This window comes from Schistocerca cancellata, chromosome 1, assembly GCF_023864275.1.
Source record: "Schistocerca cancellata isolate TAMUIC-IGC-003103 chromosome 1, iqSchCanc2.1, whole genome shotgun sequence".
In the NCBI taxonomy this organism is placed as follows: domain Eukaryota; kingdom Metazoa; phylum Arthropoda; class Insecta; order Orthoptera; family Acrididae; genus Schistocerca; species Schistocerca cancellata.
Window position 1 is genome coordinate 751,781,823 of NC_064626.1, and position 15,916 is coordinate 751,797,738.

The following is a 15,916-nucleotide window of genomic DNA, read 5'->3' on the forward strand; positions in this document are numbered from 1 at the left end:
GCGCCCTTCATCCTTTGGAAACCTATACGAAAGAGAAAAAGCAGCTCTGTGGCTTACCATTTCAAGAAATATATACGATTGCAATGTGGGCTTGGAAACACACACAGCACTTCAAACCGCCAATTTACGTAACTGTGGCGTTCTGGGTCAGGATATGATATACACAATAGTTTATCAGTATTCGAGAAATGCCGCTAAATTAAACTAATAATACTTACACGTGAAATTTAATGTTACTTCCCTTCACAAAACGCTCGGTACAACCATAAGCACAACAGGATACCACCATTGTTTTGCCAATAGTCACGTGATATAGCAGTAGAGATGTTGGTGCCACGAAATTTACGTCATGACCAGTCTACCAATATCTATGGTCGAAGGAAAAAACCTGCTTGCAGATTATACACTTTGCAGAACTGCCAGTGCAAGTGAATGTTTACAAACAATGCAACAAGATGTTACCAGGTTTGGTTAGTGTGAGAATAAGCAGACTATTTTGTAAATCAGCACGGTCATTTGTATGTGCTAGGATTAGAGTCCCTGTAGGCTATGGACAGACACGAATTAATGTAGTAGGCACATTGCCACAAATCGAAATACAGGCGCACAGGTTCAAGTACACGAAAAAACGAGAGAGTACTGAAGTGAGTATAAGCACACGGCAAAGCTATTCCATAAATAATTTACATCAAAGTGAAATTTGACTAATTCGTGATTAAAATTCTGTAATAACACGTCTTATTGTTCGTAGGAAGATGAAGACGATGATATTGACAGTGTATCAGAAGTTTTAGACCCTTCAGATAAAAGCATAAGCACTAAGAAGTGTAATGTCACTTCGCTGCGTGTTGACCTGATTATAAAGGCTGGCATGGGAATGGCACGAAAGTCAGTGAGTTGATGATACCGGTGTGTGATTTTGGTCAACTGCCGTATTGTTTTAATGCATAATGTTCTCTCATTTGCAGCAAGGTAGAAACAGCCTTTTATGAAAGTCGAATACGAGTAAATGGGAAGAAGATACTTAAGAAAAGTGTACATGTAAGTTCAGCATGACCTACTGGAAATAATCGTACTAGAATTCACTATGATATGATGCAACAATGGTTTAATTTAGTGTTTTTGAGGAGGGGTTTGTGGATAGATTTATCATTAGAAGAATAAAGCAAATGCCCATTTGTATAAGTTTATGTATTGTATTGTCCATTCTCCTACTCAGGTTCATGCTTTTAGGTGCCTCTTCCAAAACCATTCTAGAGATTTTTGTAATTTCTTGTGTTATGTTCATTTTTCACCTAAATTTTTCACACGCAGTGCGAGGGAGGTGCACAATCCTGTGTACAAGACAACGGTCTTAAATATGTAGTGCCACTTGTGTGCTAAGATACTACTTTGAAGCTGTTAAGATTTGCCATTGACAGATAAGTCAAATAATAATCAGGACTGGTTAGGAAGAGTTCATTTGTTCTGAATGTTTAATAGCATGCAGATTGGATTTTATATTTATGTTGTACATATTACATATTGAATTACATAAAATACACTACATAATAGAGTAATATTATTTATCTGATCTGCACTATATGTTGAGGGTTATTCAGCCATCTTCATGCTTCAACAAAAACAGGAACACAGGATAAAGTCTTTTACACCGGGAAGAGAAAAGTTGATGAAAATCAGAGGATAGGGTGTAATCTCACATTCAATGTACATTACCAACAGAATCACAAAATAAGTTCTTTCTTGACTTGATGTGATTTATTTATCCACGATTGTCTCACATTGATATAGGACTTGTCATAATAAAATGAAAATAAGTAGCTCAAAATATACACACACATAGAATACATTCCATGATACCTTTGAGAGTGTATTTGAAAACAGTTTCCCTAAGAAAACAGTGAAACATAATTGTAAGAAACCATCTAAAAAGCTGTGGCTTGCCAAAGGGACAAAAAATCTTGTAAATGGAAAGGGAAAAGTATCTTGTAACTAGAAGGAGTAATGATCCAGAAAAAAATCAGACATTTAAAAACTACTGCAGTGTATTAAGAAAAGTTATTAAAGTCCTGAAGTATGTGCATTATCATTATGTCTGAGATTACCACCTCTGATAATAAAATTAAAATAATTTGGAATATTGTTAAAAGGGAAAAAGGACAACCAAGAGCACCGGAAGACAATATTTCTATCAAATTTAATGAAAAGCCAGAAGCATAAGATATTTTTTTAAGTGTAGTTGACAAAAGAGGATCCAACTGTTCATTAGAAAATACAAGGCTGTGTATGGAAGAGGCAATACCTATACAATTTGACAAAACGGAAATTCAGCCCGCCTCTCTTACTGAAATTAGGAAAATAATAAATTCACTCAAAAGCAAAAGCTTCCATGGAATTTATGGCATTTCCAACAGAGTACTAAAAGCTTGTTACCAAGTAGGATTCTAAGCCACAAATGTAGTAGCTTACTGAAACATGGCATTTTTCTGGATAGACTGAAATATGCTATTGATAAACCATTGTTTAAAAAGGGGGATAGATCTGTTGCTAACAACTACTCACTTCCGACATCTTATCCAAATTCTTGAAAAAGTAACACATTCAAGAGTAGCTTCAAAAAAATGAAGTGCGAACAAAGTGTTGTTTGGTTTTCAGAAGGGCTTTTCAAGAGAAAATACTGTATGTGCTTTCACTGATCAAATATTAAATTCTCTGAGTAACCGAACGTCACACATTGGGATTTTTTATGCTCTCTCAAAGGCTTTTGACTGTCCGAGTCATGATATTCTTCTAGGTAAACATAAGTATTGTGGAATGAGTGGGACAGTGCACAAACAGTTCAATTAATATTTAACTGGAAGGTTACAGAAGGTTGAAGTTAACAGTACAAATAGTCTGCAAAAATAGGCAGAATCCTCTAACTAGGAAGATATCAAGAACAATGTGCCACAGGGTTCCGTCTCGGATCCCTTACTGTTCTTAATATATATTAATGATATGCCACGCAGTGCTCATGAGAATGCAAAGCTAGTTCTTTTGCTGATGATACAAGTATAGTAATCACACCCAACAAACAAGAATTAGATGAGCAAATTGTAAAAAATGTCTTTCAGAAAATTTTTAAGTGGTTCTCTGGAAACGTAGTTTCACTAAATTTTGAGAAATCTACTATATATAGTTCTGTACAGTAAATGACATAACACCATTGATAAATATAGAATTTGAACTGAAGTCTGCTAAGGCAAAATACTCCAAATTTCTGAGTGTGTGCATGAATGAGAAATTAAATTAGAAGAAACACATTGATGATCTGCTGAAACATTTGAGTTCAACTACTTATGGTAGTAGGGTTTAATATTTTGGGGTAATTCATCAATAAGAGAAAAAATATTCATTGCACAAAAGCGCATAATCAGAATAATAACTGAAGTCCTCCCAAGATCTCTTTGCAGACATTTATTTCAGAAACTGGGGACATTCACAGTACCTTCACAATACGTCACTATGTGCTCAAAAGTATCTGGACACCTGGCTGAAAATGACTTATAAGTTTGTGGCACCCTCTATTGGTAATGGTGGAATTCAATCTGGTATTGGCCCACCCTTAGCCTCGATGGCAGCTTCCCCTCTCAGGGGCATACATTCAATCAGGTGCTGGAAAGTTTCTTGGGGAATGGCAGCCCATTATTCACGGAGTGCTGCACTGAGGAGAGGTATCGATGTCAGTCGGCGAGACCTGGCTCAAAGTTGGTGTTCCAAAACATCCCAAAGGTGTTCAATAGGATTCAGGTCATGACTCTGTGCAGGCCAGTCCATTACAGGGATGTTATTGTCGTGTAACCATTACACCAGAGGCCATTATTAACAGGTACTCGATCGTGTTGAAAGATGCAGTCACCATCCCTGAATTGCTCTTCAACAGTGGGAAGAAAGAAGGTGCTTAAAACATCAATGTAGGCATGTGCTGTGGTAAAACAACAAGGGGTGCAAGCCCCCCCTCCATGAAAAACACGACCACATCATAACACCACTGCCTCCAAATTTTACTGTTGGCACTACACACTCTAGCAGATGACTTTCACTGGGCACTCACCATACCCACACCCTACCATTGGATCACCACATTGTGCACCGTGATTCATCACTCTGTACAACATTTTTCCACTGTTCAGTCTTCCAATATTTATGCTCCTTACACCAAGTGAGGTGTCATTTGGCATTTACTGGCATGATGTGTGGCTTATGGACAGCCGCTCTACCATAAAATCCAAGTTTTCTCACCTCCCACCTGTCATAGTACATGCAGTGTGTAATTCCTGTGTGATGGTCTGGATAGATGTCTGCCTGTTACACTTTAAGACCCTCTTCAGCTGTCGGTGGTTTTGTCAGTCAACAGATGAGCTCGACCTGTACACTTTTCGTCTGAAGCACATGAGTTCTGCTGAGCGCCCCATTCTGCTCTCTCACGATGTCTAATGACTACCGAGTCGCTGATATGGAGTATCTGGCTGTAGGTGGAAGTACAATGCACCTAATATGAAAAACTTATGTTTTTGGTGGTAGTATATGTTCACTTATAAAATTTGTTATTAATAACCCATCCAATTAAAAAATAATAGCAATGTGCATAGCTACAACATCAGAAGAAAGGATTATCTTCATATTTTGGGTTAAATCTGACTTTGGCACAGATAGGGGTGAATTATGTTGCCACAAAAGTCTTAGGTCATTTACCAAACAGCATCAAATGCCTGACAAATAGCCAGTCAGCATTTTAAAACAAATTAAAAGAATTTCTGAATGACAACTCCTCCTACTCAACAGATGAATTTTTAGATATAAAGTTGCTGGATTGAGACATGAACTTGGGACCTCTCCTTTTTATGGGCAACTGCTCTACCAACTGAGCTACCCAAGAACGAATCATGACCCATCCTGAGAGCCTGGGTAGCTCAGTTTAGAGCACTTGCCCGTGGAAGGGAAAGGTCCTGAGTTTGAGTCTCGGTATGACACACAGTTTTAACCTGGCAGGAAGTTTCATATCAGCGCACACTCCACTGCAGAGTGAAAATTTCATTCTGGAGACATGCTCCAGTCTGTGACTAAGCCATGTCTCCGCAGTGTCCTTTCTTCCTGGAGTGCTAGTTCTGTAAGATTTGCAGGTGAGCTTCTGTTAAGTTTGGAAGGTAGGAGGTGGAAGTAAAGCTGTGAGAATGGGTTGTGAGTCATGTTTGGGTAGCCCCGTTGGTAGTGCACTTGCCCGCAAATGTCGTATTCTATGGAACAACTTTTAATGTAATGTAGCATAAATATTTTTTGTGAAGATAGGACAAGTGATCAGTGGTGGCCTTGCTGAAAGAACCATCCTGGCATCTGCCAGAAATTATTTAGAAAAACCTAAATCAGGATGGCTGGACACAGCAAAATCCATCATCACGAATATGAGGTCAGTGTCTTAACAATCACACTGCCTCATTTGCTTGGTCACTATTGTACAAAGTTCTTTGATTTAACAAAATTTGCACCAGATAACTTATATTATAAAACGTAGTTTTGCAGTGCCTCGCTGTACACACGAAAGACACCCGCTGGTGACTCCTCAACCACAAATATACTGCTGTGCAACTTGCACTTCCCAGTCTATATGGAAAGTTGACTTTAGGCCCATTAACATGGACGTCTTTATGTCCTCCCCCCTTAGTCTACCTGAAAAACTGAATCAGCATTTGCACATGATGAGTAAGATGTTGAGCTCAGGAAGGAGATAAGACATTGCTGTTACTCTCTATAGACCACGAATACATGATTTTTCTTATAAAAGTGTTAGGCCTACACTGTGATCACATATTGTAATATGTTATAATTGTCACATTTCATTATTAATGATTCTTATGAGTCCAGTAAGTACTCCTTTAATTGTGTAGTATGCATTACTTATGAAGAATGTTTTAGCTGCCTCTTTAAAAACTGCTTTGAGTAATCTTTTTCATCTCCATGGCCATATTATTATACAAGTTTATTCCCTGATAGAAAATGCTGTTTTGAATTTTTGTTTGTTTTTCCTTCCCAATATCGATGGCATGTGTCAGTTTGTTTTCCCTTACAAACAAAATTATTTTTGAAGTGGAATTTTATGTGTGTATACAATAGATTTGCCCCAGGTTAGTCTAATGTGATACTTATTTTATCAGTTTGTATTAACAGGTACAGTAAAACCTGAAGAATAACCAGTAGTCCAGCAGTGACAGCACTGCTCAGTACTGGTTTTTTAAAGGTTTACTGTCCTTGTTAATACATTAAAAAAAAATCGCATTAGACTAATCTGGGACTGCTCTATCATATGAGCATGTAAACTTCTGCTTCAAAACATTTTGTTTGTAACAGGAAACAAACTGATAGTTTCCATGTACACTGGGTCTCGCAAGAGAGCTGTGATAAGCAGAATTTGTTTGGGCTGACTCCAGCTACACATTTCAAAAACAAATGAAATGAGTCTACACTTACTTACAATAGTCTACAGTAGCCTATGGTACTTCTGCAACTCTAGTGCTGTGAATGTTTTTGTTTACTTGTGGAAGCTAGTGAAACCACCATAAAGACTTACTCTGTAATGTATGTTTGTAGGCTACAATTGTTAAATACTTTATTCCTTTTTGAGCTCACTCTATTCTCTAATGTTATGAAAATTTGCAACACTCTTCACTTTGATACCACAGGGTAGGAACATGAAAAATATTTTAATGATCAGAAATACAGAACTTAATGTCTGTCACTTTGAGCATTCATTATTAAGGGAGGCACATGCACTAATCAGTCTCCAAGTACTGCAATAGGGATTTGTAAGATTCTCCAGTGGCCGACCAGGTCATGTCAGCCTGGTCATGTCATAGTTATTCCATGATATTTCGGCAAACAGACTTGTTGCCATCTTCAGATGGTTCCTGATGACTACTGCTCTGCTCCTTTCATTGTCCTATACGAAGGGCGTTTGAAAAGTCCGTGTAAAAATAAAAACTACTCACGTGTTTGGGGTAAACCTTTCTTGTTTTTCAACATAGTCTCCTTTTAGACTTACACACTTCGTCCAACACTGTTCTAATTTGTTGATCCCTTCTGAATAATAGGAATTTTCCAAGTTCTCAAAATAGCTATTAGTTGCTGCAATCACCTCCGTGTCTGAATAAAATCTTTGTCCTGCCAGCCATTTCTTCAAATTGGGGAACAAATAGTAGTCCGAGGGAGCAAAGTCTGGAGAATAGGGGGGGATGTGAAATGAGTTGGAATCCTATTTCAATTAATTTTGCGACCACTACTGCTGAGTTGTGTGCTGGTGCATTGTCGTGATGGAAAAGGACTTTTTTGCAGTTCAATCGCCGGCGTTTTTGTTGCAGCTCGGTTTTCAAACGGTCCAATAATGATGAATAATATGCACCTGTAATAGTTTTACCCTTTTCCTGATAGTTGATGAGGATTATCCCTTGTGAATCCCAAAAGACAGTCTCCATGACCTTTCCGGCTGAAGGAATGGTATTCGCCTTTTTTGGTGCAGATTTTCCCTTGGTAACCCATTGCTTAGATTGTTGTTTGGTCTCAGGAGTATAGTAATGTATCCAAGTTTCGTCCACAGTGACGAAACAACGCTTCAAGTCCTTCGGATTCTTCCTGAACAGCTGAAAACCATCCTTGCAACACTTCACATTATTATGTTTTTTGTCAAGCATGAGTAATCGCGGAACCCATCTTGCATATAGCTTTCTCATGTAAAATGTTTATGCAAAATATTATTTACCCATTCATTCGAGATGCCTAGAGCACTAGCAATCACACACACTTTAACTATTCTGGAGTCGTAACCTCCACAGGGTGTCCAGAACGTTCAGCATCCCTTGTGCACATATGGCGACGCTGAAAATTTTAAACCACTTATAAACAGTTCTAATCGAAGGTGCAGAATTACCATAATGTTTATCAAGCTTCTCTTTAGTCTCCTGAGGCGTTTTTCCTTTCATAAAGTAATGTTTAATCACCACACAAAATTCTTTTTCATCCATTTTTTGACAATCACTCGACTTGATTCACACGAATGCCAAACACAAAATATGGCTGAAACTTGGTGTGCATTCTTTCTGAAGATGCTACTAACCAAACATGACCTCAATATGTGCTGGTGGTGCCATCTCTCAGACTTTGCACGGACTTTTCAAACGCCCCTCATATGTGCTAGCCATTAACCCCCTCCACCACTCTGTCCTATTGCTAGCAGTGTGGCCACCACTATGGATGGTGGCACCGGTGGAAGTAGCAGCACCCAGCCGGTCTCTAGTGTCAATGCTATCACTGTCAGGTTCAGACCTCACTGTACAGGAACAGTTTTCTTTTTGTAGGCTCCATGCAAAGTACAACATCTGATTCAGTTGCAGGTCATTAGCTTTATTAACTATACCATCTTGGGCTCTTATTTCAGTGGCATCTAAATCATGCAGTGTCAATTGGAGGAAAATTTCCCAAGTATTTTGGTATCTTTGTAGTCCAGCATGGCCAGTTTTTATACTAGTCAGTCAGCCATGACTGATCTAGTGGTCTGGCATGTTTCAGTATGGCATGCATCTTCACAGAATCTCTCTTCATACAGTTTCCCCACTGTATTGTTTGACATTCTGACAAGTGATTTGGTAAACTCCTGATTTAGAAAAGCCTACACCATCCTTTACTGAGCTTGCTAGTGTCGATGTTTTAGGGGATAGGCAAAATTCACATTTAATATTATGTCATACCAAGATCTTGCCAGTTTTTCTGAAAGTATTGCCGACAAACAGGATGCACACTAGTGTATTGTGCTGTTCTTTTTCTTCAGGGTGAACACACTGCCCAAATGCATGTCTTATCTGCATGCTGCTGTACTGATTTCATTGGAATGTCTTCTCGAGGTGCTTCAACTCTGTCCCTCAAACAAGGTGCATAAAATGTCTTCACATTGGAAGTCATGGTGACTACTGGAGGCATACAGATACAGATCAGTGTGTGTGGGTTTTCTGCACACACTATTTCCTGGTTTGCCTTGTGATTTTTGTTTCACTAGGACATCAAGAAATGGAAGGGTGCCATCCTGTACCACCTCAATAGTAAATTGTATATTGGGGGGAAGCTTATTCAGATGATGAAGAAATTCACTTACACTGTCCCACCCATCTGGCCGGATGACAAATGTATCAGTCATATAATGATAGGAAGTGCAGCAGCCACACAGATAGCAAAAGGATCAGAGTGGTGGAGGGGTAATGGCCAGCATATATAGGGTGCTGACAGGAGGCAAGCAGCAGCCATCGGGGACTGCCTGAAGATAGCAGCTAGTCTGTTTTCCAAAAAATCATGGAGTAATCATGACATGACTACAAAGATTTCTATAAGTTGGAAATATGTCAGGGAAACATCAGATCGCATATCAAATACCTTTATGGGCAGGAAGTGTGAGATTCTGGACAAGCTGCAGAATATGGAGCATCTGCTCTGCTCACTCACGTTCCTGCTTAGTTGCTGAGAGGGTATTTTGCTACTATCTTTCGCCAAGATATCTCACGATGTAAGGACTGCAGCAGTAGTTTGCATCACAACATAAGCCAGCTTGGTGCTTGCTTCTGCCTGGATACCACCTGAAAAAAAATTTTTAGAGGTCCATCTCACGATAGCTTCAGCTTTCTCTCCTATTTCATAGGAGTGGGTTGACTCTGTCACTTAGGTACAGGCAAACAGCAAATGAAGGAACTCTAGAATCAACAAACCTCAAAGCATTACAGAAAACCATGCAGGACTGCTTAAGAAACTCTGATCAGCTTTACAGGAAGAACAGTCAATGATGCAGCAATGTTGGTGCTAGGAAAAGGACTTAACTCCTACGTCACTACCAATTGTGGACATAATAAAAAGTGTGGAACAGGTAACTGATGCTCTGCCGACCAATGAGGCCAGAGTAGTATGCCATGAAATGTGCCATACACTCACTAGTGCTGCACTACCGAAAAACAACATTTCAAATGCGGAAAGAGCAGCCATCCATGAGTAACATAACGATCCTGTGTTGGTTGCCCTGATTGCTGATAAAGGGAATGCTGTTATCACACAGAATATAGCCAGAAAATATATGGACTTCCCAATGACATAGCAGATAGGAAGATAGAAGGTGATCCAACAAGTTGCCTCCAGAGAAAACCCATCAAACTTCTTCACTGTACCTTTGATGCAAAAACTGTTAAGAAAATTCAACCGCTAGCTGCTGTGTAGCCACGACTGTATGGGCTGCCAAAGTTCCATAAAGAGGGTACTCCATTGCACCCCATAGTTTGCAATATAGGAGCAGTGACATAAGGCTTGACAAAACACCTGACTGCCATTCTGAGTCCATCTCTGGGGAAATTCGACTTCACATCTGCTGTTCCATTCATTTTGCACATCATCTAAAAGAACTTCCACTCAGTGATAGTGACCTGTTGGTGAGTTTTGATGTAGTGTCGCTCTTCATCAGGGTACCTCTGAAGGACTCCATGGAACTGATAAGCAAAAAAATTTGACACCAATCTGATAAGACTCTTAAAGTTTATGCTTACTTCAATGTACTTCGTGATCAATGGAAATTATTATCAACAGATGGACAGCATCCTCATGAGATGCCCTGTTACTGGTTGTGGTGAATTTGTTCATGGAGGATTTCTAAGAGAAGGTCCACAGAACAAACCCAACAAAAAAGAACTTGTTTCTATTGTCACTTGTATGACATATTTGTTGTCTGGCTACATGGATGGGACACCTTAAATGAATTTCTCCATAACCTGGATTCACTGCACCCCAACATGCAGGTTACCGTGGGTGTGGAACAGGATGGTACCCTCCCATTTCTTGATGTCCTAGTGAAATGGAAACCACATGGCAAGCTGGGACACAGTGTGTACAGGAAACCCACACACACTGGTCTGTATCAGTGTGTCTCCAGTAGACACCATGACTCCCAGCATGAAGGCTTTTCATGCACACGTGTTCACAGGGCATGATCCACCTGTGACTCAGGCAGTCTTCCAACTGAGCTGAAGCACTTTGAGATGACATTCCAAAGAGATGGATACAGTATCAACCAGATAAGGCATCTGTTTAGAAAGTGTGTACCTAGACAAAAGCATGACATTATCACACTCGATGAGGGATGATTGAGGCTTTCACAGACCAGGAGTCTACCAAATCCCTTGCCAGTGGGGCAAAGCATACAGTGGGGAAACTGTACACACAGTAGAAGAGAGGTGCCATGAACATAGATGCTGTATTAAATCGTGCCAGATCACCAAATCAGCTTCCAGCTCTCATAGTATAAAAACTGGCCATACTGATTGTGTGTTTAAAGAGGCCATTGAAATCAGGGTCCAAGATGGTCTAATTAATGCAAATAGTGTGCTGCAATTGAGTCGGGCATCAAATCATGCACTGAGCGTAGAAAAAGAAAAGCATTCCTGTAAAATAAGGTCTATACCCGACAGTGGCAGCACAGACACTAGAGAACAAAGTTTGGAGCTGGGGGTCACCACCACCACCATCACCACAGCAGCCAAGTGGATAGCAATAGGAGTGGAATGGTGGAAGTGTTAATGGCCAGCTTATATCCAATGGCAGGTGCAGAGCAGCAGGCATCAGGGACCACCTGAAGATGGCAACAAATGTGGTTGCTGAAAGATTGTGGGGTAATTACAATGTGACATAGCAAGACACCCAAGAATTCTAAAAGTTAGAAATATGCTGGGAAAATGTCTGACATGGAATCAAAGAGAAATTTACCTCAGTTACAACATATCGCCCCACTCTCACAGTTGGTGTAAGTATCCATGAAGCATCAGTAGCAGTTGGAGAAACAAGATGGACAAGTTTATGACTAACCATACTACAGAGGTGGTGTGTGTCCATAATAGGCAAACCACTGTGAAGTGGTGGTAAAATGTACTTTTCAGTGTACAATGTGTAAGTTTTTCTACCTCTGTGTCAGTCACATATGGAGTGCAGGAGAAATTACTGCTTAAATGCCATGTTGGTTTGGCTTCAGACAGTGAAACTCCATAAACCAAAAATGCACATTAGTTTACAGTAGCAGCTTTGACAAATTAGATCATCTTCCTGACATAATGGAATGAAACCATCATACCAGTGGCATCCTTGGAGGTAGGAAGGTATTTTTGCTAAATACTACTGAAGAAGTTTACAGCATCAGCTTATTTGACAGAACAATTCTCCTTCCTCCAAAGTTCACCTCATAAGGCCAATAACTCCCTTATTTTGTCCGTATTAAAGCTTGTACAAAGCCATACAGACAATTTTTTCCCCTTGCTCCTCCTAGAAGAGTGAAACAGGGAAGGAAAGGACTAGCAATTGTGCGAAGTGTAGGCTGCCATGCACTGTAGCTTTTGAAGCATGTAGATGTAGCATATAGCATATGCAGGTGATTTGTTGGGGGGGGGGGGTCATTCAGCCAATACTAGTATCAAGCAACAGCAGAGAGGTGTGATGTAGGATACATAACATTGGTGTGTGGTGAAAAAATTCACTTTTGCTCCCAATAAAATATATTATTCAGTGCTAAAAGAGAACACTCCCCATAAATGCAACAAAAAATTGGGAAGATGCTAACTTGACAAATAGTATATGAGTAGAATCTTTTTATTGGAGACCAGTCATCCAAAAGTTTCCAAATGACATTTTCAACATCTGATTGTAAGTACAGTTAAATGACAAAAAACTTATCATTTAGGAAATATCTAAATACTTGGACATACATTAAGATGATAAGAAATGCTCTAGTCCATCCATAACCTGACAGTACACAAAGCAACGAAAGTATTGCACAAACTGGCCCAAGCAGACACCTTCAAATTCAAACACTTGCACAATATCACACAAGGCAATTGTCTGCTACACTAATGAGCAAAACATTATGACTGCCTGCTGAAAAGGGTGTTGGTCCACCTTCAGAATGTAATGCAGTGACAGTTTTGAATGCCATGGATTTGGCAAGTCCTTGGTAGGTTTCTGGAGGCATGTGGCTCTAGTTTTCTATGCACGGGTTACACAGTTTCAGTAAATTATTGGGCGAAGGTTTGTGAGCACAGAGCTGGCACCTTACAGCTTCCCAGATCAGTCAAATTTGGTGCTCAAACATCAGCATGAGTTCACTGTCATGACCGTCAAATAATTGTAGCTTGATTGTTGCCTTATGGTGTGTACAGTTTTCTTGCTGCAAAATGTCATCAGTATCAGGGATGCAGATGGTCAGCAACAATGTTCTCATAGTTCACAGCTCTCTAGTGTCTTCAGTTACTGCCACAGGTTCCCAAAGCAAAATGCTGCATCCACAAGCCTTTGGCTGTGGTTTGGTGCATGTTGTGAGCAGCTGTTTGCCTGGATGACAAAGTACCTAGACATGACCCCTGAATTGGTGTAATAAGAAACATGTTTCATATGACCAGGCAATTCATTTTCAAGGATCAAAGGTCCGCTTTCAGTGATCCCATGCCCACCGCAATTGTAATTGACACTGTCATTGGGTCAGCATAGGAAGATGTAGGAATCTTGGCTGTAACCATCAGCTGCATCGTAGAAATATTGTACAATTTCTAAAACTTGTTAGATCACATATCAGAATTTTGTAAACATGTTTTACAATATTTATGACTTTAATATGACTCCTAAACAAGCAGTAATCTAATAATGTTTACATTCAAACATTTGACAGTCATTTTGAATAGACTACTTACTCACATCCTTTTTGTTTGTTCACAGTGATCAGCAGTATGAGCTCCCGAAATATAGTGCATACATTGCTGTAAATCCCATTATTTTGTAGATGTATACACTTCTCTTCACATTGTTAACGGTACACGATGAACAATACCAGAAGTTTGTACTTTTTGTTGCAGGTAAATGTTGGTGATGAGATTGATATAATACGTGGACCAAGTTCTTCAAATCCAGATTTTCTGGTTGTAACTCGGATTGAGTTACTGTCAGCAGCTCCAAAGGACGATTCTGTGGTCGTGCATCTGAAACGTCATAAGAATTTAGTAGTTGAAAATTATGATGAACCCTGGAGAGGTTCATTGGCCTGAGCATCAGTTTGTTCAATACAGAAATGTTTTTGTAACATTTTACTAAATATGATTGTTAGATTTTCACTGTTTTCATGAAATAAAATATGTTTTTTCCTGACCTTTCTTTTATAATTCCTCATTCCTAATCATGACTCTAAACTTGAAAATAGGCCACAGTTTGTAACACATGTACTTCTAAGTAATTGCATAATGTCATATGAGGCTTCATTTAATGCAAAATACTATAGGTGATACATAACTGACACTTAACCACAAGTGAGGTACAGATATTGGGCTAAGGCCATAATCTGCCTGTCAGTACAGGCTTTGGCTCACCAGGCCACCAGCTGTAAAATAATATTGCTATAACTACTTCAGTTCAGTACTCTCTCCCAATATTAATCAGTGTAACATTTTGTTATTATTTTTAATGGGGGACAGCAAGATCCATTTGTGTATTGCATGAAAAATTTACAAAATTGTGAATGGTTTAGATTGATTTTAACTGGATAGTACCAGTTGTGAGGGTTATCCACATCATCATATTCTCATAAATGGAATATTCTCCAACAAATTGTCGAAATCCATACTTGACTGAGACCACCTCTGCACTGCACTAGCAAAAAAAGTATGGTGTAATGAACTCTTAAAGTGGCTTTATGTGAAATTGAAGTACACAGTACAAAACCTGCCATAAGGACTTATCTGTCTGACCAACTCTGATTCAGCCTTTGCTTGATGCTGCTTGTAACAGTTGAGTGATCTTTTATCTGTTTTCCATTTTCATTTCTCCACTAGAAATAGTCAGCTTCAGTGAACTATACAAGTACCACATTGTTTATAATGGCAGAAAGTGTTGTTTCTATACCATTTCACTACTAGTGGGCAAGACGTATGTATCACCCAATTTTCTTATAAAACTGAACACTGACAAAGAAACAATATATACCCAGTCAATGTATTGCTTGCTCATATCTTAATCATTCAGTCTGCTTTATTAATCATCACTCGGTTCTCAGCATTCTTATGTTCTCCACTCACTTAATATCCTTGTAAAATGCACCCTGAGTTAGGGTTTTGCTCACAAAGTTAACCTGTATAAGCTATGAAAGGAATCTGTAGATACTTTCATAGATAACAGGAAAAAATATTACTCAGTACATATTGTCTCTTTCTTTCTTCCTTTACTGTATAGACAAACTTAATCACTAGCAAGTTCTTTGGACAGAATAGTAGTCACCCTTTAAAAGAGCACACTGGTTACTTTGGAGCCCTGTTCATGGTGCAGGACTGGTATGTGAACCCCTACCACTGATGCAAGTCACGGCAGTGAAGTGTTGTTTACGATATTTGGTTGCGTGGAGTCAGGGCAGTAAGATGGGCTGCCATGGACTAACAACAGAAATGATCTATTGTGTTTATCTGCGTCCATGACTACACTGAGAATAAAGTTATCCAATTTGTTGGTGTATGAATGAAATTCATTTCTACTAGGAAGAGAGTATGCCTCACAGCCATATGGAATAGTGAAAGAACAGTAGTCATAAAAAGGTCCAGGTATCAGAGACAGATGTCATGCCTTATCAGTTACAATGTTTCAGGTCTAACAGGAATTGCTGTTCTGTGTGAATGCAGGTCTGTCTCGGCCAGTTTTTAGATAACATTGTGATTGACATTTGGAGTCAGATACTTTACAAGTGGCCATTGCTCACAGCGGCACATGGAGCTGCACAAGTGTAAAGGGTCAAGCATCACACAAACTGGACGGCAGCTTAGGGGAGAGTTGCAGTGTGGTCCAATAA

The 15,916-nt window shown here is 39.4% G+C and overlaps 1 protein-coding gene across 2 annotated transcripts; it reads left to right on the plus strand.

Moving 5' to 3' along the window:
* Nucleotides 1-388: 388 nt before the first annotated feature.
* On the plus strand, nt 389-14,232 carry LOC126186072 (mitochondrial transcription rescue factor 1). Of its 2 annotated transcripts, XM_049928179.1 has the most exons (4): nt 389-644; nt 752-888; nt 969-1,041; nt 13,944-14,232. In XM_049928179.1, the coding sequence occupies exons 1-4, from the start codon at nt 456-458 to the stop codon at nt 14,130-14,132; spliced, it is 588 nt and encodes a 195-aa protein (XP_049784136.1). In that variant the 5' UTR covers nt 389-455; the 3' UTR covers nt 14,133-14,232. The 2 variants fall into 2 exon arrangements, with proteins under 2 accessions (XP_049784136.1, XP_049784137.1); XM_049928180.1 differs by lacking the exon at nt 969-1,041 and having other exon boundaries at nt 752-892.
* Nucleotides 14,233-15,916: the final 1,684 nt, after the last annotated feature.